This window comes from Coregonus lavaretus, assembly GCF_964263955.1.
Source record: "Coregonus lavaretus genome assembly, chromosome: 8".
Classification (NCBI taxonomy): Eukaryota; Metazoa; Chordata; class Actinopteri; order Salmoniformes; family Salmonidae; genus Coregonus; species Coregonus lavaretus.
The window spans coordinates 24,433,209-24,460,022 of record NC_139995.1 but is presented as its reverse complement, the minus strand read 5'-3'; the positions used below and the strand labels follow the sequence as shown (position 1 = coordinate 24,460,022).

The window sequence follows — 26,814 nt, the reverse complement described above, 5'->3', positions numbered from 1 at the left end:
TTGCATAAGCCAAAACAGGTAGCAGTTGTAACCTAATTAGGGCCAATATACTTGAATAATGTACCTGGCTGTACCTACATGTAGGCTAAACTATCATGTACTGTAAATACAAAGGCATATTGTTTTGGATAGTAAAGTGGGACCCTTTTTTCCGCAGGATAACTTTTTGCACATTAATTGCAACCACAAATCAAGTGAAACTTTCTAAGAAAAGGTAACGAAACGTTTTATTAAGACCCGCCCATTCTCAAATCCTGTTGGTTAGAATGATAGAGAACCGTCGCTTCTCATCCTGCTATTGGTCGGAAATGCTTTTTCAACCGTAGCTTGTAAACTCAATATTTACAGTGAAGCTTTCACGTTGTGTGGGGACACGACTGAAAATACAGTTCATGTTGTTTGTAGCGTCTGGGACACCAACAGCTGTCCGCTGAAGGCATATGAGAGGATTGTATAGACGGGGTGAGCTGAAATAATGGTGGTAAGAACCTGTTCCGTTTAAAATGTATATTAATTACATACCATATGTTTATTAAATGAATGTGTTGGCTGCCGTTGGTGTAAACAAGTCATCTATATTTGGACCATTTGACCATCTCTGTGCGATGACCCGATGCGCAAAACATGTATGGTGCTCAATTACAATTTTCACTAATGTTTGCCACAATGAAATGAGGTAGTGTTAAGTTGACCACATTTAAAATACCCAAATACGGGACAACAGTATGATTTTGCTGGACATTCGCAGTTTTGACCGCACGATAAAAAAAAATTTATTTCAGTTAAATCTCATAAGAAATTAGGTGCTGTTTTTGGTGTGACAGTAACGTTATACTACGCTATTATAGGTCTATTTGGTTATGTTATGTAGAATACTAATTAATCAGTATGTGATCTTCCAAGACATTGCTTCAGCTTTGATCTAACTTTACTAATTGAGCACCATACAGCTCCGGCTGTACCGAACGAGCTACTCTGAACAAAAATATAAACGCATGTAAAGTGTTGGTCCCATGTTTCATGAACTGAAAAAATAAAAATCACAGACATTTTCCATATGCACAAAAAGCTTATTTCTCTCAAATTTTGTGGACAAATGTGTTTACATCCATGTTAGTGAGCATTACTCCTTTGCCAACATATCAAGAAGCTGATTAAACAGCATGATCATTACACAGGTGCACCTTGTGCTGGGGACAATAAAAGGCCACTTTAAAATGTGCAGTTTTGTAAGCAATGCCAAAGATGTCTCAAGTTTTGAGGGAGTGTGCAATTGGCATGCTGAATGCAGGAATGTCCACCAGAGCTGTTGCCAGATAATTTAATGTTCATTTCTCTACCATAAGCTGCCTCCAACGTCATTTTAGAGAATATGGCAGTATGTCCAACCGGCCTCACAACCGCAGACCACGTGTCACCACGCCATTCCAGGATCTCCACATCCGGCTTCTTCACCTGCGGGATCGTCTGATGGGGGTAGTGCTGAGGAGTATTTCTGTCTGTAATAAAGCCCTTTTGTGGGGAAAAACTCATTCTGATTGGCTGGGCCTGGCTACCCAGTGGGTGGACCTGGCTGCCAAGTGGGTGGGCCTATGCCCCATGGCTGTACCCCTGCCCAGTCATGTGAAATCCATAGATTAGGGCCATAGATTGACTGATTTACTTATATGAACTGTAATTGTTGCATGTTGCATTTATATTTTTGTTCAGTATAACTGAAGCGCACCTAGCCTACTCTTCCCTCGTGCAAAATTTGGTGATGCGGAAACGAGAGACCACATGTATGGCTGTTTTATGAAAATCTAGGAATATGTGGACAAGGAAACAATTCTAGTTGGTCTCAGGGATTGAGACTTTTAAAACGGAATTGTGTGAAGTGTGGTCCTCTGTAGCTCAGCTGGTAGAGCACGGCGCTTGTAACGCTAAGGTAGTGGGTTCGATCCCCGGGACCACCCATACACAAAAAAAAAAATGTATGCACGCATGACTGTAAGTCGCTTTGGATAAAAGCGTCTGCTAAATGGCATATTATTATTATTATAAGTAGCAGCAAATATGTTGAAGGAGAAACTAATGAACATGGAGAACTTCCCAGGTTCAAAGGCAGGTACAGCTACAAATGTACCTGCCTTTCAGTCTAATATGGCTATTTACTTACTTTTGTAGCTCTTCGTCAAAAACACACTTTTTGTAAGTAGTGAGGCCTAACTGTCCTCTCCAAGTTTAGCTGGAATTTATCCCGAAAGGATTTGGGAAATGTGATTGGGTGACGATAGGCCTATGACATTGGCATGCTTGTCTTGCTCAGAATATCAGATATCAAGTGTTTAACATCAGTACCACATACTGATGATATAGGCCTACATCTTTTCATAACCACAACCTGACTGCAAAAGACAGGTTGGAATGTCTCATTCTCCAAATGAGTGGTGTTTGAATTTGTTGATAAAATGCAGGACATTATTGTTTGGTTGCGGGACAAAAGACCACAGTCAGAGACATGTGGTCACCCTAGTGTGTTTAGCATAATTCCCAGCGGGAACCGGTTTCTGCATTACCAAAACAAGTCGTCCTCGGATTTTAGTCTAGCATACTCACTGACTTAAATAATCGTTTTTGCCTCATGATCATGTTGGCAGACACTGTATAGCCTACTACTACAGGAAAGATGGTTTGAAAACACTATTGAACACACTTTTTCATTGAAAAAAGAAAAATAATAATGTTGAATCCATAATTGGTTTGTCACTTGTTGTTACCATCCTTGTTTGCATAGTGGTTATTCATTAGCCTATCTAGGGCCCAGGGGTGAGCATGAGAGTTGCTTGGAAATCAATATGAGCCCTACATGCAGCAGCAGACACAGGTAATCTAATGTTATCTAGGCCTACCTGAGCTGTAAATCCCACATCATGCAGATAACATATTCTCCATTGGTATGTTACACTTGGAAATTAGCCTACATGGTGCCTCCCATTCATTGTGCTGTAGCCTTTACAGTTTTTTTGTGGGACATTTTTTGTGTGTGTAGAATTTAAGGTTATGTCACTGACTGACATCATATCAGATACAGAATGATCAACTGCAGTATTGTTTTACTGTACACATGACTGTATAAGGGTTATGTAATGAAGATCATGAAGGGACACCAAGTTCATAGTGTCCTTTGACAAGGATGTGTGAATCACATTATCCAGGTGTTTGGTGCTGGTTTATAGGGGATGGATGGGGTGTTGTTATAAAGGTATAATTGCTTTATTAACACTTGCTTAAACAAACTGTACTAATAGTTTCATCATAGTTTTTTTATTAATTACTTGGATATAAAACATGTTATTGGAGTCATTAATGTAGTATTTCTATGATGATAATGGATGTTGTGTATGCCTATATAGAGGGAGAACAGTATATGAGAGGACCCACATGGGTGTCAGAATTTGCAGAACCTCTCAGAGTCTTATTAAATTCATGTTCCAGGCTAAGAAGGGTAAGCCTTTAGTTTTTGTATATTTATCTTCTGTTACTCTTATGCTTATATTGGCCTGGATACAGTTGTTTTCAGCCACCACCTCACAGTATCAGGGTGTTTTCTCCAAAGGAAACATGCAGAGGAAGACATTTAACACCAGGGCTTGTTTGACGTCACAGGTCATGATCTGCAGTCTTCAGCCATGCAGTCTGTCTTTATCTATGGCTTTCAAGCAGCCCAGGGTAGTAAAACATTAGACCTTGTGTTTGGCCTACGTGATATGTTGGACTGGTTTGTGTTGTAGGCTGGCTGTGAGTGTCTACTGTGTGTAATCCCCTTGAACAGCTTTTTACATGGCTGTGTTTGTATCTGTTTGTGTACCTAAAGTTGGAATCTTTGGAATGTGTTCCTAGCTGCAGCTCTTCCCACTAGGGTATACTAAAGGGTTAACATTTGTTTTACTCCTGGAGGGCAGTATCTAGTACTGGGCATTTCCATGTAAAAGGCCACATGAGCACTAACGTGAAATTCATAGGAGCACGTACATTATGGTGTCAAATGAAAGCTAAGAGTCTATATTTTCTTTCATTAAGACACGTCAATCTTTCAACCATTTTTCATCCTAAAATTAGGAATAAGCAAAGGCTTTGATTTATGGTTAAACCAATGGAAAAGGGGTCTTAAAAGGTATAAAACATACACCAAAACACAATAATGTTGAAGTTGTTAAAAAGTGTACGTGAATGACTCACGTCAGAGAGTTAGAAAAGGTGTTATCACAATCCTTTACTCCGGTAGTAAGTCATGTTACAGGTCGTGACATCCTAATCAGGTACGGATAATGCACATGTATATCTATCATAGATAGGTGGCCTACCAGCTCCATCTCTGGGTTGACATGATGCCCATTATCTCAACATCCTCCTTTTCATATAGAATTAGCTCGAGACGTCATACAATTTAAACAAATCAAATCAAATCAAATTGTATTTGTCACATACACATGTTTAGCAGATGTTATAGCGGGTGTAGCGAAATGCTTGTGCTTCTAGCTCCGACGGTGCAGTAATATCTAACAATTTCACACAAAAAAGTAAGGAATGGGATTTAAGAATATATACATATATGGACAAGCAATGACAGAGCGGCATGGACTAAGATACAGAATAATATTATAGAATAGAATGCAGTATATACATATGAGATGAGTAGTGCAAGATATGTAAACATTATTAAAGTGACTAGTGTTCCAAGTGGCAGTGATTTCAATAGGCAGCCGCAGCCTCTAATGTGCTAGTGATGGCTATTTAACAGTCTGATGGCCTTGAGATAGAAGCTGTTTTTCATTCTCTCGGTCCCAGCTTTGATGCACCTGTACTGACCTCGCCTTCTGGATGATAGCGGGGTGAACAGGCAGTGGCTCGGGTGGTTGGTGTCCTTGATGATCTTTTTGGCCTTCCTGTGACATCGGGTGCTGTATGTGTCTTGGAGGGCGGGTAGTTTGCCCCCGGTAATTCGTTCGGCAGACCGCACCACCCTCTGGAGAGCCCTGTGGTTGTGGGCGGTGCAGTTGCCGTACCATGCGGTGATACAGCCCGACAGGATGCTCTCAATTGTGCATCTGTAAAAGTTTGTGAGGGTTTTAGGTGATAAGCCAAATTTCTTCAGCCTCCTGAGTTTGAAGAGACTCTGTTGCGCCTTCTTCACCACACTGTCTGCGTGGGTGGACCATTTCAGTTTGTCGGTGATGTGTACGCCAAGGAACTTGAAGCTTTCCACCTTCTCCACTGCGGTCCCGTCGATGTGGATAGGGGGGTGCACCCTCTGCTGTTTCCTGAAGTCCACGATCAACACCAGCCCAAATGAAGATATCTAGTTACAACATTACTATCATCATCTTTTATTTATGTTTTATAATTAACAAACATCAGTTCATTGTCCATTTCTTAAGGGACATAGTCCCCGTACACTCTTAGAAAAAAAAAGGTGCTATCTAGAACCTTAAACGGTTCTTCGACTGTCCCCATAGGAGAACCCTTTGAAGAACCATTATTGGTTCCTTTCTACAGAGGGTTCTACATGAAACCCAAAAGGGTTCTACCTGGAACCAAAAAGGGTTATCCTATGGGGACAGCTGAAGAACCCTTTTCGAACCCTTTTTTTCTAGGAGCATAACGCAGGGGCGGTCTTATATTAGCCCTCGTCCTAGTGTGGTGCACTGGCAGAATGTTGGGCTCCTCTGGGAGCCCCGGGGCTTCTCCTTCCTCCTCCACATCCTCCTGAAATTGTGGAGGCAAGGTTGGCAGAGATGACGGATCTGGTGGGGTCTCCATAGTCTCCCCACAATTCGTCCTGCCCACACCATCCAGACGATATTCACAGTCCTCCCATGCGGCCACTCTGTGCTCTCCTGAACTGGGTGTATGTCCCTCCAGTTCCTTCAATACTTTTGGCCCTTTACTTCCACTTCATAGGACCTTGTGCTGATGTGCCTTATGCATGTGCCAAGACTCCATGTGGCATCCATGGCTTGAGGTGACAGGAGCACTCTAACAGCTTGGCCTTGTTTTATTACAGGCAGATTTTTAGCATGCTGGTCATAGTACTGTTTTGACTTCTCCTGATGTGCGCACTTGTGTGCCAGCACATCCCTAATGACCTTCGGTGTGAGGAGCTTCGGAGCTGTTGGCAGCAAAGAGTGAGTGCGTCTAGACATTAAGCGCTGTACAGGACTGCTGCTGAAGCCCTCTGTGGAAGTATTTCTCTACGCCAAAATGGCTTGCTTCACATCATTGCCGTCCTGCATAACCTTTGTGATAAGAGCCTTTGCTATTTTCACAGCTGAGTCAGCTTTCCCATTACTCTGACTGTGGTAGGTTGAAGAGGTCACATGAGGAATTCCCAGGCTTTTGCAAAAAAAAGTATTGACTCTTGAACTGGGGACCATTATCTGTAACTACACCACTGTCAGGTATGCCATATCTGCTGAACTGCTGCTTACAACAGTCATTGATGCAAGACACTGTGGTGTCAACCACTTTCTCCACCTCCCTAAAATCTGAATTGTAGTCCACTATAATAAGAAAAACAGCATATGCAACGCTAATCCATTCCCACTTTAGACCAAGGGTGTGCTGGTATGTCATGTGGCCGCAGCGTTTCCTTTTGCTGCTTGGGTAGATTAGCGTTGCATATGCTGCACACGGCCACAACGTTTTTAATTTCTTGTTGGGCCAGAATAAAGAGTCTCTGGATTTCCTGAGGCTGGCTTCGACCCGTAACCAGTAACCTTCCTTGTGTCCGGCCAGCCTCTCAGGATAAAAGACTGCAGCGTTCGAGATGTCTTGCCCTCAGCTGAATGAGCTTTGATAGCATCCCATGTCTGCAGGGAAATGTTTTGACCAGTAGCATGGTTCACATCTTCAAACTCAGCTTGTAGAGCATACATTCTCATTTGTCCGATATTGCGGGTGACTAGTTGTTGGGAGTCCTGCCCTGGTCAAGAAATCCGCAATGTGGAGCTGTATTCCTTTCTTGTATACTACCTCTAACTGATAATGCTGAAGCTTTAGCATCATCCTTTGTTGTCGCTTTGGGGCAGACAGAAGAGGCTTTTTGAAGATAACCTCCAGTGGCTTGTGGTCAGTGTGCACCGTGATAGAATCCCTGCCATGAAGGTATTGGTCAAAACGGTCAGAAGTGAACACAATGGCTAGACAAATCTTTTCAATTTGGGCATATCCCTGCACCGTGGGTGTCAATGTCCTTGAAGCAAAGGCAATTCTTCTGCAGGGGCGCTGCCCCTAGACCTTTGTCACTTGCATCACATTGTAGAGTCACTTCCTTTGGAGAGGTCATAGTACCCCAGTATTGGTTGGTTGGTGTATGTGAATGACTCACATCGGAGAGTGAGATAAGGTGCTAGCATAATTATTTACTCCGGTAGTAAGGCATGTTACAGGTCATGACATCCTAATCAGGTACTGATAATGCACATGTATATCTATCATAGATAGGTGACCTACTAGCTCCATCTCTGGGTTGGCATGATGCCCATTATCTCAACAGAAGTAAAGACCCCTGCCAATTAATATCAACATTTATATTTAGTTTAGCAGAAATTATAAGTAAAAAAATATTGCCTAGTGTTTTGTCATTCTGTTACCAAAAACCCAAATATCTTTAAGATATATTCTAATTTCTCTCCCTAATGAGGAGATTTAATGAGATCTGTTACTCACTTGCCAGTCAGGAAATTCATTTAATAGAGGGGTAGGATAATCTTCTATGTCATTTGGCAATCCAGGGATAGCAATGTTTACGCCAAATGAACAAGAGGCCAATGTTGTCAGTCGTGGGCCAAAACCACATAACCATATGATCTAATTTACCAAAGACATTAATCCTTGTGAAGCTGATATTATTTTTGGAGTGACTGCGGGTCTGAATTCTCTGGAAACCTCTTCCCAAAAACTAAAGGCCTGAAGCTTCTAGCCATGTGCGAGATTCTCTACTTTATGCACAGTCTCTGCTCTACTCGTTCGGCTGCCCAACGAACAGGCTACTCTGGCAAATTTCAGTGATATAAATGGAGAATGGTGCTCGTTTAATAAAGTTAGATCAAAGCTGAATCAATGTCTGCAAGATCACATAATGATAGTATTCTACACAACAGAACAGAATATAATAACATAGTATAACGTTACTGTAAGACAAAAAAGAGATTTTAGGATGATTGTGCGAATGGTCGCATTTTTCTCTCATGTGGCCTAAACTCAACAGTGTGCACCACTAGGCAAAATATGTGCTTTGATTGAAACAAAACACAGGTATGCAACAGGTTGTTAGCACCATCTGCTCTAAAATTAGCTCACTTTACATAATTTTAAACTACACTCTACATAACTCAAGAAGATCTAAATGCATATTCTCATGAAACTGATTATGATCAAATGGTTGGCATGCAGATGCTGCATGGACGTTTACTGGTAAACTTGAAGAATTATCATTCACGATTGACAGTGAGAAATGTGAAGGGAGGGTCACCACAAAAAAAGAGGTAAAGAAACACATGCGCAGAACATGATACGGATCTTCAGCTCTAGGGAAGAGGGTTCCAGGGGGGCCAGTATATATAAAAAAATATGTATTCACTAACTGTAAGTCGCTCTGGATAAGAGCGTCTGCTAAATGACTAAAAATGTAAATGGAAATGGAACAGGGCGGTTACCTTCGGAATTGCAGCGTCTGCCTCTATATTTTGTGCAAATTGTGGTTCTAGCCATGCATGCCCATTGCCTATATCCCAGAAACACATACCCAAATACATGCACAAACACAAACACACACTCCCCTTGCACATGTAGTGTACACTGGATAATGCTCCTGTGCCACAAATAATCGTCTGGTTTGCAGGATACGTGACGAATTACTGACGCATGCTTGTGGTTTCCAGCCTCCCTCAGAGGCCGTTGCCTCACTAGGGTCCAAGAATCCTGGAATATTGACCTCTCATAGCCATCTGCTGCTCTGTGAAACACATCCCCACATGCTGTGGAGGAACACAAACAAAGACACTGTAGAGCCAGAGTCATGTCCCAGACCCAGACCATGAGACCCAGACCATGAGAACACCAAGGGATCCCGTGCATACAGTGACTTGCGAAAGTATTCACCCCCCTTGGCATTTTTCCTATTTTGTTGCCTTAAAACCTGGAATTAAAATTGATTTTTTGGGGGTTTGTATTATTTCATTTACACAACATGCCTGCCACTTTGAAGATGCAAAATATTTGTATTGTGAAACAAACAAGAAATAAGGCAAGAACAAAAAAAACTTGAGCGTGCATAACTATTCACCCCCCCAAAGTCAATGCTTTGTAGAGCCATCTTTTGCAGCAAAGCCTGAGCCCCTGCCTGGCTCACCACACCCTCACTTACAGTGGGGAAAAAAAGTATTTAGTCAGCCACCAATTGTGCAAGTTCTCCCATTTAAAAAGATGAGAGAGGCCTGTAATTTTCATCATAGGTACACGTCAACTATGACAGACAAATTGAGGGAAAAAAATCCAGAAAATCATATTGTAGGATTTTTAATGAATTTATTTGCAAATTATGGTGGAAAATAAGTATTTGGTCACCTACAAACAAGCAAGATTTCTGGCTCTCACAGACCTGTAACTTCTTCTCTAAGAGGCTCCTCTGTCCTCCACTCGTTACTTGTATTAATGGCACCTGTTTGAACTTGTTATCAGTATAAAAGACACCTGTCCACAACCTCAAACAGTCACACTCCAAACTCCACTATGGCCAAGACCAAAGAGCTGTCAAAGGACACCAGAAACAAAATTGTAGACCTGCACCAGGCTGGGAAGACTGAATCTGCAATAGGTAAGCAGCTTGGTTTGAAGAAATCAACTGTGGGAGCAATTATTAGGAAATGGAAGACATACAAGACCACTGATAATCTCCCTCGATCTGGGGCTCCACGCAAGATCTCACCCCGTGGGGTCAAAATGATCACAAGAACGGTGAGCAAAAATCCCAGAACCACACAGGGGGACCTAGTGAATGACCTGCAGAGAGCTGGGACCAAAGTAACAAAGCCTACCATCAGTAACACACTACGCCGCCAGGGACTCAAATCCTGCAGTGCCAGACGTGTCCCCCTGCTTAAGCCAGTACATGTCCAGGCCCGTCTGAAGTTTGCTAGAGTGCATTTGGATGATCCAGAAGATGATTGGGAGAATGTCATATGGTCAGATGAAACCAAAATATAACTTTTTGGTAAAAACTCAAATCGTCGTGTTTGGAGGACAAAGAATGCTGAGTTGCATCCAAAGAACACCATACCTACTGTGAAGCATGGGGGTGGAAACATCATGCTTTGGGGCTGTTTTTCTGCAAAGGGACCAGGACGACTGAAGGAAAGAATGAATGGGGCCATGTATCGTGAGATTTTGAGTGAAAACCTCCTTCCATCAGCAAGGGCATTGAAGATGAAACGTGGCTGGGTCTTTCAGCATGACAATGATCCCAAACACACCGCCCGGGCAACGAAGGAGTGGCTTCGTAAGAAGCATTTCAAGGTCCTGGAGTGGCCTAGCCAGTCTCCAGATCTCAACCCCATAGAAAATATTTGGAGGGAGTTGAAAGTCTGTGTTGCCCAGCGACAGCCCCAAAACATCACTGCTCTAGAGGAGATCTGCATGGAGGAATGGGCCAAAATACCAGCAACAGTGTGTGAAAACCTTGTGAAGACTTACAGAAAACGTTTGACCTGTGTCATTGCCAACAAAGGGTATATAACAAAGTATTGAGAAACTTTTGTTATTGACCAAATACTTATTTTCCACCATAATTTGCAAATAAATTCATTAAAAATCCTACAATGTGATTTTCTGGAGAAAAAAAATCTCATTTTGTCTGTCATAGTTGACGTGTACCTATGATGAAAATTACAGGCCTCTCTCATCTTTTTAAGTGGGAGAACTTGCACAATTGGTGGCTGACTAAATACTTTTTTTCCCCACTGTATGTCTATATTAGCTTGGCACATCTAGCCACTGGGATATTTGCTCCTTCAAATTGGATGGGTTCCGCTGGTATACAGCAATCTTTAAGTCATACCACATATTCTCATTTGAATTGAGGTCTGGGCTTTGACTAGGCCATTCCAAGACATTTGAATGTTTCCCCTTAAACCACTCGAGTGTTGCTTTAGCAGTATGCTTAGGGTCATTGTCCTGCTGGAAGGTGAACCTCCGTCCCTGTCTCAAATCTCTGGAAGACTGAAACAGGTTTCCCTCAAGAATTTCCCTGTATTTAGCGCCATCCATCATTCCTTCTATTCTGACCAGTTTCCCAGTCCCTGCCGATGAAAAACATCCCCACAGCATGATGCTGCCACCAGTGTTCTCGGGGTGATGAGAGGTGTTGGGTTTGCGCCAGACATAGCGTTTTCCATGATGGCCAAAAAGCTCAATTTTAGTCTCATCTGACCAGAGTACCTTCCTCCATATGTTTGGGGAGTCTCCCACATGCCTTTTGGCGAACACCAAATGTGTTTGCTTATTTTTTTCTTTAAGCAATGGCTTTTGTCTGGCCACTCTTCCGTAAAGCCCAGCTCCGTGGAGTGTACGGCTTAAAGTGGTCCTATGGACAGATACTCCAATCTCCGCTGTGGAGCTTTGCAGGTCCGTCAGGGTTATCTTTGGTCCCTTTGTTGCCTCTCTGATTAATGCCCTCCTTGCCTGGTCCGTGAGTTTTGGTGGGCGGCCCTCTCTTGGCAGGTTTGTTGTGGTGCCATATTCTTTCCATTTTTTGCTAATGGATTTAATGGTGCTCCGTGGGATGTTCAAACCCTGATCTGTATTTCTCCACAACTTTGTCCCTGACCTGTTTGGAGAGCTCCTTGGTCTTCGTGGTGCCGCTTGCTTGGTGGTGCCCCTTGCTTAGTGGTGTTGCAGACTCTGGGTCCTTTCAGAACAGGTGTATATATTCTGAGATCATGTGACAGATCATGTGACACTTAGATTGCACACAGGTGGACTTTATTTAACTAATTATGTACTTCTGAAGGTAATTGGTTGCACCAGATCTTTATTTAGAGGCTTCATAGCAAAGGGGGTGAATACAATGCACACACCACTTTTCTGTTATTTATATTTTAGAACAGTGAGCGGGCATTCCCTTTCATTCTATGCACCAGACCCAGACAAGCCTTAGGAAATCAGAGTGAATGTGTCCTATCTTCCTGTTAGGATCTCATAGAATTACTATGTTATGGAATGCCTATGATCTCACACTACCACTATCTGTGGCCTCGGTAGCGTCCGGCTCCTACAATATAGAGGTGTTCTCATTGACAAAGCCTATTGACAGGATACACACTTACACAGGTACTCATGGTGAGTCACAACAAACCTCCTACCGTGACTAGCCTTACATTAGTCTCTCCTACATCTCTCAACAGCAGGAAACGGGAGAGCCTGCGTCACCATTGGTCTGAAATTGGTCTGAAATGCAGTGGCGATCTGTGGCAACATGCAGGAACGCTCTGAGGCACATCTGTGCCAAGAAAGTGTCTAAATATGAGTGTGTGCTCTCGGGAATGACTGTGTGCCATGGATGGGTTTGTGCCAGTGAATACCACAACTTATGTAGGCATAGGACTGTGATTAGTAACAAGGTGCCTGGGCTCATCGACTACATGTATTACTTTTGTAATGTAGTTGTTATAAAATGAATTGTAGATTGTGACTAAAGAGTTGCGTTGTTTTGTTTGTGTGTAAAATGCATTCACTTCATAAAAGGAGGTTTAGGGACAGCCATATTTATAAACCGAAAAGGAGAGGAAAATGTATGTCATTCAAACCTCAGTCATCAGCTATGCACATACAGTAGAGGAGACATTATGATGCTGAAAACTGAAGCCCACTTTAGTCTGGAAATGTACTTTAGAAATCACAGAAAAAAAGTGGTGGCCACAAGTTTTCTCCCAGTCTTTTTCTGTGTCTCTCCCACCATCTCTCTCTCATCAGAACGGTCCCTCCACAGGGCGATGATGGGACTGGGCAGGACCTCGTTAGGGAGAGCCAAGTATATCAGTGTGGGCGTCGGTGGGGAAGTTTGCATGTGTGGCCTTGTGGAGGTTAAGACTACACGAGTGGCTGTCCGCTGTGCAGTTCAGGACTTGTGATACTGCCAGTAGGGTTGACTGGCGCTGTCCATGTACTAGAAAGCTGGGTTTGGTTTGGCTGGTCTAGCAGTTAAAGCTGCCTATTTGCTGTCTGTGGAGGCTGAAGACGCAGAGCCATTGGCAGGAGTTATAGGAGAAGGTAACTAAGCTTGGCCTAGGCTAGGGGGAAGTGTCATGCATTAGATTGATAACAGGAGAAGTATAAGTCGCTCTGGATAAGAGCGTCTGCTAAATGACTAAAATGTCAAATGAGAAGAACTAGTACTACACTGTTCAATTACAGCAGTTTACCTAATTAAAATGGTCATTTTTCCCAAGTAGTAAAATAAGTGTTATTTTTTAAGAAATAGTGCAATTTTCTTCTGGGTGAAGGGTTAGACAGGGTAAGAATTGGAACAATCGACTGTCATGCCTATCAGGTGACGGTAACCCGGGCAACAACTCTAAGCAGTGGGAGGGCGTTTCTATCCAGACTCCACCCTCTGGTCTAGCCCTATGGATTGGAGAGTGGGAGTGAACTAACCTACAAAAGTTCCCTCCCTAAATCTAAATGAAACCACTGTGGAATGCACACACACTCCCTCTTACACACCCTCACACTCAGTCATGCCCGTCGATCAAGTCAATGCTTCTTCCTGTTTCTTTGCGAGTTCCCTCTCTGTTTTGTCTCGTTTGGCTAAATTAGGCATAGTGGGAGCTCCTGGAGAGAGTGTACTGACGGAAGGCTGAGCAGAACAACATAGCTGCTAGAGAGGAAGGGCTCTTTCTTTGGAAACCTTTACAGGACTTTTTGAGTGGGTGAGTTTTGACGGTGCCCATGAGATTAGCCCCCAGGGGGGTTGTTGAGTAGGGGGTAAGGGGGGAAGGGAGGAGGTGAGTGTGTGCCTGGGAGGTGGAGAGAGGAGTGTAGGAAACACTGGGGCGCTGAATTTAATATTCCTTCCGCTGGACTGGAGCAACCCAAAACAGACAGATAGAGACTCTTCCTGATGGATCTGAGGGGGAAACCCTACCTAGAATTCCCAAAGACTGTTAAAGAGTAAACGTCACACACATCCTGACCAAAGGAAAGGAGAAGGGCCTGGAGGAGCATGGAAGCACTGAGGGAGTCTTTTCTGCATCTGACCTTTCAGATGTCCACGTACAAGAGGGCCACTCTGGACGAGGATGACCTGGTGGACTCCACCGGAGATGAGATCTACCCCTCCTCTGCCATGCAGGTAGGCACAACTGTTCCTTTGTATAAAAATTAGCGACAAACTCTGACACATGCCAAGCCTGTCTAGAGACGCACTCATTCTGCTGCTTCTATTATGTTATGATCTGCTTGCATTGTATGACATTCCATTCCAAAGAAATTCATAACCATTGAGCTAATCAAATTCCAGATGTTCTATTGTCTTTGTGAGGACTATGAGCGCAACATGCTATTTCTTGACAGCCTGCTATTCTCTGTCAGCCATGTGCTACGTTTAACATTAAGGGCTACTTGAAGAGAAAGACTTCAGTCTCAGGAGGAACCCTATTATAAAACAAACTACCCTTTACAGAGGCCCATACAGTATCTGCATTTCTGGGTGCTTCAAAAAGCCTGGATAATCAGTTGCAGAGCCCAGCAGAATACAACAGTCTTATAACTCTGAAATAACCCCTGTGCAGGATCCTTCTTTCTCCCCTGCACTAAGTAGTCACCAATAATCACTTATTTTGAGCAGAGATATATCCACTATCCACAACTGATTAAGTAGGAGAATGCAGAACAACATACTGCACATACTGTGGACTGTTGTTTTTTGGATTATCATAGAAACAAACGTATCCGTAGATAGAGAAAGGTATAATGAAGACACTGTTGCCAAATTTTTAAGAGGCTACAACAACAGTAGCTATGTAACTGAAACCAAAACAGGTTATACAATGGACCTGCTCTGTCTGAGTCAGTGGCTTCACACATGTCTGCCTACAAGTCTTCTCAGTTGCACACATCAATACAGATTACAAATTCAAACCCACCCAAACCTGTCTGGAGGATTGGGAAGCCTGTGGCGGCTTTGGCACCAGGGCTGCTCACATTCAGTGTGACATTTGAACTTTGCCTTAGTTAATGGGACTAAATCTAATTATTTAACAGGTCTGGGATAATTGGTTTTCACCGGGTGTGTAAAGCTCAGTGAGGGGAAGCCACACTAATTCCTATAGTAATTGAGCAGATCTAAAACTCAATTGAGCTTTCAGTAAAAGCAGTCAGGCTGAAATTTTAAAAAACATGACCATGTCCTAGTTCATTCATTGTGGTTAGTGCTATGCTTTCTCCTTATCTGGGGCAGAGGCACAATGATTTTTAATCATGCCCGCTGAAAAACTATAAAAGAATGAACAAAATATGAATACATGACCTTTATATAGAGGGGTGTTGAAAGGCATTATGGTGTGGAAGCCATTATGTATTGTAATATACCATGTGAGTCATTTCAACCATAACCAATACATTTTAGTCACACAGTATTAGCACTACTGCCTCTGTGGTGTTCAGTGTATCATCTCTGACCAGAAAAAAGATACCATTCATCATAGGATCATAGAACATAGAGTGGTTTGTTTGCCTGAGTACTGTGGTTAAGGGTTGTATACCAATCATTGTAACCATTACACACAGTAACCAGTGTATGTGTGTCTGTGGATATGACAATGTGGTGCCATGTGCTCATTGCTGTGTGTGTGTGTGTGTGTGTGTGTGTGTGTGTGTGTGTGTGTGTGTGTGTGTGTGTGTGTGTATTTCTGTACAGGTGACACTGCGACATGGCCCTGGTCCCAGGTGTTGGGCTGAGAAGACACACACTGAGCGGAGGCTGTTGGTCCTAGTGTGTGCACTGTCTGTTGCCTTGTTCTTCTCTCTCATCACTGTCGGGATCTTCTACAAAGAGAGTGAGTGACTGAGATTGTTAAATCTGATTTGGCAAAATAATCCTGAGAAGAATTGACTAAACAACCTAGGGTTTCAATTTTATGTTTATATACAGTGGCTTGCGAAAGTATTCACCCCCCCTTGGCATTTTTCCTATTTTGTTGCCTTACAACCTGGAATCAAAATTTTAAAACAAATTTGGGGGGGGGGGGTGTATCATTTGATTTACACAAAATGCCTACCACTTCCAAGATGCAAAATATTTTTTATTGTAAAACAAACAAGAAATAAGACCAAAAAAACGGAAAACTTGAGCATGCATAACTATTCACCCCCACAAAGTCAATACTTTGTAGAGCTACCTTTTGCAGCAATTACAGCTGCAAGTCTTTTGGGGTATGTCTCTATAAGCTTGGCACATCTAGCCACTGGGATTTGTGCCCATTCTTCAAGGAAAAACTGCTCCAGCTCCTTCAAGTTGGATGAGTTCCGCTGGTGTACAGCAATCTTTAAGTCATACCACAGATTATCAATTGGATTGAGGTCTGGGCTTTGACTAGGCCATTCCAATACATTTAAATGTTTCCCCTTAAACCACTCAAGTGTTGCTTTAGCAGTATGCTTAAGGTCATTGTCCTGCTGGAAGGTGAACCTCCGTCCCAGTCTCAAATCTCTGGAAGACTGAAACAGGTTTCCCTCAAGAATTTCCCTGTATTTAGCGCCATCCATCAGTCCTTCAATTCTGACCAGATGGTGTTCTCGGGGTGATGAGAGGTGTTGGGTTTGCGCCAGACATAGCATTTTCCTTGATGGCCAAAAAGCTCAATTTTAGTCTAATCTGACCAGAGTACCTTCTTCCATATGTTTGGGGAGTCTCCCACATGCCTTTTGGCAAACACCAAACAGTGTTAGCTTATTTTATTCTTTAAGCAATGGCTTTTTTCTGGCCACTCTTCCGTAAAGCCCAGCTCTGTGGAGTGACTCTGGGGCCTTTCAGAACAGGTGTATATATACTGAGATCATGTGACACTTAGATTGCACACAGGTGGACTTTATTTAACTAATTATGTGACTTCTGAAGGTAATTGGTTGCACCAGATCTTATTTAGGGGCTTCATAGCAAAGGGGGTGAATACAATGCACGCACCACTTTTACGTTATTTTTATTTTTTAGCATTTTTTTAAACTAGTTATTTTTTTCATTTCACTTCACCAGTTTTGACTATTTTGGGTATGTCCATTACATTAAATCCAAATAAAAATCTATTTAAATTACAGGTTGTAATGCAACAAAATAGGAAAAACGCCAAGGGGGATGAATACTTTTGCAAGGCACTGTAATCTGATCAAATGTTCCTGGGTACAAATCTTTACTGTACCTTATGTATTTTCTCAGCTCAGTATTAGTTTCCTTGTATTTTGAGAAGGGAAGCAAATGCCACATCCTCCTATTCAACCACCTATCAGCCCACACATGACAAATCACTGCCGTCTGTTATGAGAACCAACACAAGAATGTGCTTTTACGAGACCATTCACTTTTCCACTCCTTTTATTCAGCTCCTGTTATTCATGAACCAAAGTCCAATTAGTGCATTCTCATTCTGTCTCATGTCTATGTTGATCATTGATAAAAAAAAATTACAACTTATTGTCCTAAAAACAACGTAGACTTATGTACAACATAGCCTCAAACATAGACATGAGAAAGAATGAGGATGCACTAACTGGACTTTGGGTCATGAATTATTATCCCTCTAAAAATATAAACATGTTTTCCACATCTTCTCCCAAAATAACAGAAAGGGAGTAGCCAAATGCCCCTGGGCTGTAAATCAGCTTTTGCATCTAGGACCGTAAAAATTCCAGAGCACTTTCTAATAAAATACTGTATTATCCATCTCCTTATTCAGTCCAATGAAAGAGAAAGAATACTCTGTGAACATCCGTTTACACTTCAGCTTTCACAGGCAGTTAAATGTATGACAATCACGTCAAAGCCAACGAATGCCCATCTTAGAACCAATGGCAGCATCGGACAATGGCCTGCTGAGAATATTCCACAACCGTGATGCGGCATTGTCCATGAGACAGGGAACCCAGAGAGAGGGGCCTGGCTGGGTGATTGATACCCTGCACCTGTGGAGAACATTCAGGTGTGACAGGTGCAGGCCAGGGGCAAGAGCAGTGCATCAGGACCAGCTGTTGGAACGGTGGGACAATGACTGACAGTGACCTCGTCTGTGGCACAACCTCTCGATGGGAAGCCCTTCTCTCCTCTATGGAAGCTCCATCCATCTATTTTTCACTGTTTATTTCTGTAGGAGTTTAAAGAAGGAAAAGCTATTTTGTGTTTATGTTTTTGCAGTTACCTGTTGTAAACAATGATTTCCAGATGGTCTGAAGACATCCATGTCATGACATATTTTGGATTATTTATTGAAGGGCCTTGAAATGTACTAGCTGTTTAAACAAAGAGATAGTGTTGTCCAAATGTTGAGGCTGAAGAAGCACAGTGTCTGTAAGAGGTATCTGATACAGTATGTTTAGTTGTCTTGTCCCACTCCCTGTTGGCAGCTCACCCTGGTGTGTGTCTGACGGAGCCATGCATTACTGTGGCCAGTGCTGTGATGGGAGCCCTGGACCGCTCGGTGGACCCCTGCCATGACTTCTACAACTTTGCCTGTGGGGGATGGGTGAGGAACAACCCCCTCCCTGAGGGAAAGTCCCGCTGGGGTCCCTTCAGCAACCTATGGGAGCGCAACATGGCTGTCATGAAGCACCTGCTGGGTAAGGTTTCTCCTCAGGGGGTGGGGTGTCCTTAGCTGCCCCTCTCACCCTTAACAACCTAGAGAAATACAAACAAACAGTTAGCTAGTTCTTATTGCCCCACTGTTCTCTCTACATGTTTGTTATCCCATTGTAATGTAAGATACGTTTGTAGAAGACTTAACTGTGAAACGTGTTGTGTTTGGCAGAGAACACTACCATGAAGGGGCTGAGCAAGGCTGAGGAGAAGGCCCAGAGGTATTACAAGGCCTGTATGAATGAGTCTAAGATCGAGGAGTTAGGGGCTCAGCCTCTACAGGAGCTCATCAATCAGGTGAGTTCACTCCTCAAGAGGCATCCTCATCCAGTCTTCTGCCATAGCCCTGTGTAGATATAAGCTATGTTTATGATGTGCTAATAGATGTGTAAAATATTCTTTATGGTATAATGTTAATGTAAATAGTTACCCTAAATGTATCCATTGCCCTGATATAAAGGATCACCACCTCTCAGGTTTTAAGTGAGCCTCTCTCTGAAGGAGATCATACATGTTCTCTTTCAGACGGGAGGATGGGCCCTAACCGGCTCCTGGGACAAAAACAATTTCCAGGAGGTTCTACGCACAGTGTCGGCCAACTACCGCTGCTCCCCATTCTTCACTGTGTTTGTCAGTACTGACTCCAAAAGCTCCAACAGCAATATTATCCAGGTGAGAGAAGAGCCAGTGGCCCCAGTGGCTCCAAGGCTCAGTGGCTGTAGGCCCAGGTACTCCCACAGGCCTCCTCCTCACTCCTTTAGCTTTTGATTTACATTCCTATTTACATTTGTCAGAATAATCATCAAACATCACTTATCCCCAGATCTGCTCAGAGAGGATTTACATGTACATTTAAATGCTATTTTTTGTTTGTTTTTTATGTGCAGCGGGACGTTAGAAATTCAAGGTTAATCGAGCTGCAGTATACTGTAGAGTAGATCCTGCAATACTATACTATCAAAGAAACAGGCTCACTTTGCTCAGAGTGCTGAAATGTTTAAATGGAGTGTGAGATGGTAGTCATGAACTGTTCCGCTTACCTACAGGTGGATCAATCCGGGCTGGGGCTCCCCTCACGGGATTACTACCTTAACAAAACGGCCAATGCAAAGGTACTGACAGGCGGCCGCACTATGGCACTATGGTGAATGGGCTTAAAGATTGTAGCATGATGAAAGGCAGGGTAAAGGAGGACATAAAATAGATCAGTGCCTTGATGCAGAGGCCTGATTAAATTAGGAAATTAACTTTATAAATTGGCACACTATACTGAGAAACTTATCTCGCTAGATATGTGTTTCATTAGGAATAGAACATTTCCAAAGGGGCAGTACAAACCCTACAGTACCCCACTTGGACAGAACATGTATAAATAATATAGAAAGAATGTATAGCTCAAGGCATAACTTTGTGCTTGTAATAGTCAGTATTTTCCTAGTGCTGGATTGTGTTTTTAAATGAATTTAACCAACATCTCTCCCTCTGTACTGCCTACATGGTCTTGGCAGTATCTGAATGCATACCTAGACTTCCTGGTGGAGTTAGGGGTCCTGTTGGGGGGCTCAGAGGAGACGTCCAGATCGCTGATGCAGGAGATTGTGGACTTTGAGACCACCCTGGCCAACATCACCGTACCCCAGGAGGAGAGGAGGGACGAGGAGCTCATCTACCATAAGATCCAGGCAAAGGATCTGGCGGTCAGTACCCACCCAACTTGTCTCTCTGCTGCTTCAGCTGATCCAAGCATCATGTCAACACCAGATATCCACCTGCAGTATCACTAGATACAAACCTACAGTAGATTGCATTTTGGTTTAACAGTGCAAGGTCTTTCTTCCTGCTTTCTATTCATACCTGCTGATTAAAAAAAGCAAAGAAACCAAAGATCGGATAGGACAGGTGCACCAATAGATATATTGACAGTATCATTGTTTCTGTGTGTTTCTGTAGACCTTGGCTCCTGCGGTGGACTGGATGCCCTACCTCACAGATGTGTTTGCTCCTGTACCCCTCAATGACTCGGAGCCTGTGGTGGTGTACGCCAAGGACTACCTCCAGAAGGTCTCCGACCTCATTGCCAGCACTAACAAGAGGTTAGAACCACTTTCTAGCCCTGCCTTCCACTCATTATTCATATTTGAATGATGATGGACAGCACTATGTAATTAAGGTAACCATTGGGATAATATGGTTTATGTAAGATTTCATATCGGTCCAGCAGTGAAATTATATGAGCAGCACAGGGGACATTATAAAACGTTATGCAAAGTACATATAGAATATAACCTTTTGCTTCCTTTCCTGAAATGTTAATGTGATTAATGATATAATGAATTAATCTACTCCTACCTGTGCAGCGTCCTGAACAACTACATGATCATGAAGGTGCTGAGGAAGATGGTGTCCATCCTGGACCAGAAGTTCCAGGATGCTGAGCAGCGCTTCTTTGAAGTCATGTACGGAACCAAGAAGGTGAGAGAGAGATGGAGATAATGTCAGTGCTGCAAGCTGGCAGGGAAATGGGCAACATACCTATCAGATAAGAGTACTCAAGGGGACCGGCTTTTCCTGCTGCTTCAGTCAACAGAGTTAAGCTATATTTGCTTACAGCACAGATAAAAATAAATGAGTGGCTGAAACTATGTGGCTATAAAGTACACTGTAAACGGTAATTGGCATAGATAAAACGTAAGAAGATGTGCACTTGACAGTGGCGAACTCAATTAAACAAGGAGCTGATAAGAAAATACTTAAGTAGCTGAGTCACTGTCATCACTAGACACACATTCAATTGACCAGACAGCTTTTTCCCTTGGCTGTCTGCTGCTAACAGCTATCTGCTGTGTTGTGTTGTGCTGTGGGGGTTCCAGCTATCCAAACCCTTATATGAGCTAGATCCTGTTCCCCTGGCCTTGCTTTCCATTGGGGTCACACTGTCAAATCATACCAAGTGCTTTCTCGTCCTGTGTGTGCGTGTTTGTGCACATGTGTGCACAATTCATCCACACTACACGTTTAGCACCCCTCCCTTTTTACCTCTGTCACTCACTCCGTCATTGTTTCCCTTGTATCTACTCCTATCTGTCTCTCTTGTTCTCTCGCTCACCCATTTCCACTCTGTTGGCCTCTTCCTTTCCCCCTCCCCCTGTCTGCATAGTCTCAGTTTGGATTCTAATATCCCCAGTAGGAGAGGGGAAGTTGGGGGGCGAGAGGAGTGTCATGTTGTTGCCAATCTCTGAGAGTCTCACAAAAACGACAGTCAGCCCTTTTAGAGGGGAATGTGCTGTCTCCCTACACTCTCTGATAAAGGCCTGGCTTCGCCTTGAGGTAAAGGATTCCAAGGACATATGCAAAACCAACACTACTACTTGATGCTTGAGGGGCATTATAAAACCTAATACAATTACAGACTGGGTTGATACTGTATTAGGATCATGCAGGGTTTTCAAGTATTTGTATAGACTTGGTATAGTCTGAGAGACAGTGCTATCTTGTGTGTTTAGGTAATGTCAGTGTTTTTGTGTGTAGGTGGTGTCATTGTTCCTGTGTGTGGGTGGTGTGGTGTCATATTTCTCATGTGTTCAGTGTGATGTTTCAGAGCTGCGCCCCACGTTGGAAGCTGTGCGTCAGCGACACGGACAGTGCCCTCGGCTTTGCTCTCGGGGCCCTGTTTGTCAAAGCCACCTTCGACGAGGACAGCAAGGCCATTGTAAGTGTTTCAAGGTATCACCCACCCACACACTACCTCCACTGTGAGCTGCCACTGGGTGAGATTCTGACAAGCCTTTCCTTTTCCCTGTCCGTCTGTCAGGCAGAAGATATGGTCTCTGAGATCAAATGGGCATTTGAGGACAGCCTGAAGTATGTGGGCTGGATGGACCAGGAGACCAAAAAGGCAGCCAAAGAGAAGGTGGGAGAGCCGGGTTGCTTTGAATAACTTGCAGAAAGATGTTTTCCACTGTTAGGGTGAGGGAATTGTCATTACACTGACTGCAAACTATGGAAAAGTGTATTGCCTTGTAACTAACATGGTATGGTATGCTGTGTCTGTTACAGCTATAGCATTTCAATTGTATTCAATAAGAGATTGGCCAAGGACAAGTGTACTTACTATGACTGCGATATGTGGGTGTCTCACCTAGCTATCTTAAGATGGATGCACTAACTGTAAGTTGCTCTGGATAAGAGTGTCTGCTAAATGACTCAAATGTAAATGTAATAGTCCTTATTGCTATAATTGTCATGTTTAGCGTAAGGCTCGTGAAGCTAACTCTGCAGTGCCATCTGGTGTTAGCATCTGTCTCAATTCACCTCACCTGCTCTGTTATAGGCTGATGCCATTTACAACATGGTAGGATATCCTAAATTCATCATGGACCCCAAGGAGCTTGACAAAGTGTTCAATGATGTAGGTAAATATGTAATTAAAATAAATATGCATACTTCTGTTTTATGAAGTTGTCCATGTCTCATCATATGTTGATAAAAATACTCAACTCTTTGATGTTGTCTGACTGTAAGACACCCTGGTTCTGAGGAGGGTTGCCAGTATTACAGTATCTCCTGTTTGCATTGCTTGTGTGTAAATCTCGTTCTCTCTCTAACCTGATTCCTCTCTCTCTCTCTCTCTCTCAGTTTGAGGTGGTGTCTGACCTGTATTTCCAAAATGTAATGCAGTACTACAACTTCTCTGCCAGAGTGACTGCGGACCAGCTGAGGAAAACCCCCAACAGAGACCAGTGAGTGTCTATAACCCGGCACCCACCTCCCTGTTGCTCGCCTCTCCAGAGAGGAGGTCAAATGCTCTGACAGGGACAAATTCCCATTCTGACTCTGTGGAATACTGCTGGCATCCAGAAACGTTCCCCGGCAACCAATATCCCTCAGCTGAACTGATCCTTTTCTCTCACTACATAGTCAAGTAGCTCAGGGTTCTCATTCTTTCACACTGATCTGTAGTCAACAGCCTAGCTAAGGGCATAGGGGAAAGTCAACGACTGGTTTTTACCACCCTGATCTCAGACTTTTGTGCTCAGTTGGTGTCATATCCTATGTCTTGCATACACAGGTGGAGCATGACCCCTCCTACAGTGAATGCATACTACAATCCCACCAAGAATGAGATGGTGCTCCCAGCAGGAATCCTTCAAGCTCCTTTCTACAGCCGCTCTTGGCCAAAGTAGGTCCCTCTTCCCTTTTCAGCCTATACAGTTCCCTAATACCTCCCCATCTCAGGCACAAATACAGGTACACCACATGTGTGCGCCGTGCTTGCGTGAATTGTATACAGTATGTGTGTCTCCTGGAGTGTCTTCACATAGCCCAGAATGTAATTGCTAGTTATAAAATGTTTTTATTTTTCTTGAAAGGATTTTGAATCTATTTCCAGGGCCCTGAACTTTGGGGGAATTGGTGTAGTTATGGGTCATGAGTTGACACACGCTTTTGATGATCAAGGTAAGACCTTTAATTTTCATATAAGTTGTAGTGTCTTAACTCTTATTACTTCATATGGGAACTAAGAAGTTTTGCTACAAACTAAAATACAATTTTTACATGGCAGGGGAGACACTTTGATCACAGGGCGAGCTGACCCCTGCGAATTCACCAGAATATCGACTGCATAATCTTTTGGGGACTGTGTCCGCCCTCTCCCCTAAAAAAAAGAACCAAAACAATATTATAGGCTGTTGTAAGCATCCCACCAATCGAACGTAACATGACACATTATGATTTCAAATAAGGCCTCCAGTTCTACAGCGTATTTTGCTTTATGTTAAAGGGAGGGAGTACGACAAGGATGGGAACCTCCGCTCCTGGTGGAAAAACTCATCTGTGGAGGCCTTTAAGAAGCAGACCCAGTGTATGGTGGAGCAGTACAGTAACTACAGCATCAACAAGGAACCCCTCAATGGAAAACACACCCTGGGAGAGAACATAGCTGACAATGGTGGACTGAAGGCTGCCTACAAGGTTTGTATGATTGGGAGGTGTTGTTAGGGTGGGCTATGGGAAAGTAGACTTGACGATATGAAGAGCAAGAGCAATTCAACTTACACACACATACTGTAAATGTGCAGACGTTTCAGAATCATCAATGTGAGATGCAGTATTTGGAAGGTCAGAACTATGACACACATTACATGTTTTCTTGTTCACATGATTGGGTCATTGTGGGTCATGTCTTTACTCTGTGGTGGAAAAACCGGGCTTGCCTACATCACTGCAAAGCCTGGAAACGCAACAGGTGGCTTGGAGAGGCTTGGTCAGCTTCTGAGCGAGCTCTCACACTCAAACATTCTTTCCATCAAATTAAAGTCATAGGTTATGGAGCAGATGAGCCAACCATATAGCAGAAAGGGGGACCTGCATGAGCGCTGTCTGTTAGTGAGGACTGAGGAGGAAACAAAGCTGAGGGCGAGCAGGAAGAGTCTTCTGTTTTTTTCTCATACTGTTCTCTATGGCGAGAGGAGGATAATGCATGCTGCCTGTAATATGACCCTTGTCTGCTTTGAAGGCTTATATGAACTGGATTGCAAAGAATGGAGAGGAGGCCACCCTGCCTGTCCTGGGGATGACTAATCATCAGTTATTTTTTGTTGGATTTGCCCAGGTTTGTGCCACTTAAAGTATATCCATGTCTGTGGCAAATTTAGTAATGCGTTCTCTAGCATGCCTACCATCAACATTGTTATATATTAATTATAATGACCTATTACATTGATAATGTAAATGTAGGACTTTTCACTCTGAAATCCTTAATATGTGTGTCTGTGCTTCCTGCTATATGTAGGTATGGTGCTCAGTTCGGACTCCGGAAAGCTCGCATGAGGGCGTCATCACAGATCCACACAGTCCATCAAGATTTCGAGTTATTGGCACCATCTCCAATTCCCATGAGTTCTCTGAGCACTTTGGCTGCAAGGCAAATGCCCCCATGAACCCTAAACACAAGTGTGAGCTTTGGTGATGCCTAGCTACCCATTTGTCGGTATGGCAGGTGTCAAAATGGGCACTGGGGACATGGAGCAAAATAGAGGCAGAGGAAGGAGAGCATTGGTCTTGATACCAAAAATCCATCCGTTTTACCCAGTCTACCCTTCTTAGGGTCCTTATGAGGACTGAAGCTGGAGGTTGAGCCAGTACCAACTCTCTTCATAAAGACAATTTGTTTTAGAAAGCTGTGTCTTTTTCCCCAGTTAAACTCTATGAAAATGTGCCTTTATGTTTATATAAAGGAGGAACAATTTTAACACTGGAAACCGAAGAAATTGTTATAAAAAGGGGAAAACTAATGGGAACTTCTCTCAATCAGGTTTTATGTAGAGTTGTCATATGCCTTATTTTTCAACAGGAAGTGATATTTATTTTCTGTATTTTTCACTGTTACAATTTGTATCTGATCAATCCACCTCTATATGTTGTGTCTTCACTTATTGTAGATTTTTAGACTGCAAAAATAAAATGACGAGTTGCAATGGCTGGATTTTTGACTGAAATAATATCCGGAGGAAACCGTCAATCACATCTAGAATACAAGTCAAGTTCCTGTCATAACAAGTAGATTGTAAAAGTCATATTTTATTATTGCCCATGATTGATCCGATTCAATAAGTTATGTGTATCTCGTTTCTGCATCAACAAACCTAACACAACATCATAATTTGTGTAAAGTCTGATTGCTTAATGTCTCCAGTTTATACAGTAGCGACGTTGTAAATAAGTGATCCTCCGAATTGCTGAATGCCTGATATGATAAGGACATATTATCTGAATAGTTTTCAATCAGAGAATTCTGAAACTTGTGAAGGATGTATTGACCATTGAACAAGTCACATAACAAAGAGTTTTCCCATTCTGTATCTGGTCATGCATGACAGGACTTTTCTGTGTCATAAAACACCTTTTATAATCTAATAAAAATGTTGTCACTA

The 26,814-nt window shown here is 43.0% G+C and overlaps 1 protein-coding gene across 5 annotated transcripts; it reads left to right on the top strand.

Moving 5' to 3' along the window:
• The first annotated feature begins 390 nt into the window (after positions 1-390).
• Positions 391-26,814, top strand: LOC311133190 (endothelin-converting enzyme 1-like). Of its 5 annotated transcripts, none has more exons than XM_084166641.1 (19): positions 391-481; positions 14,303-14,389; positions 15,956-16,094; positions 18,652-18,864; positions 19,053-19,177; positions 19,406-19,552; positions 19,927-19,992; positions 20,389-20,577; positions 20,831-20,973; positions 21,238-21,352; positions 22,479-22,589; positions 22,692-22,790; positions 23,211-23,288; positions 23,516-23,619; positions 23,949-24,059; positions 24,270-24,337; positions 24,663-24,853; positions 25,398-25,493; positions 25,674-26,814. In XM_084166641.1, the coding sequence occupies exons 1-19, from the start codon at positions 476-478 to the stop codon at positions 25,848-25,850; spliced, it is 2,265 nt and encodes a 754-aa protein (XP_084022767.1). In that variant the 5' UTR covers positions 391-475; the 3' UTR covers positions 25,851-26,814. The 5 variants fall into 5 exon arrangements, with proteins under 5 accessions (XP_084022767.1, XP_084022769.1, XP_084022768.1 ...); XM_084166643.1 differs by having other exon boundaries at positions 399-462; XM_084166642.1 differs by lacking the exon at positions 391-481 and adding an exon at positions 13,855-13,967.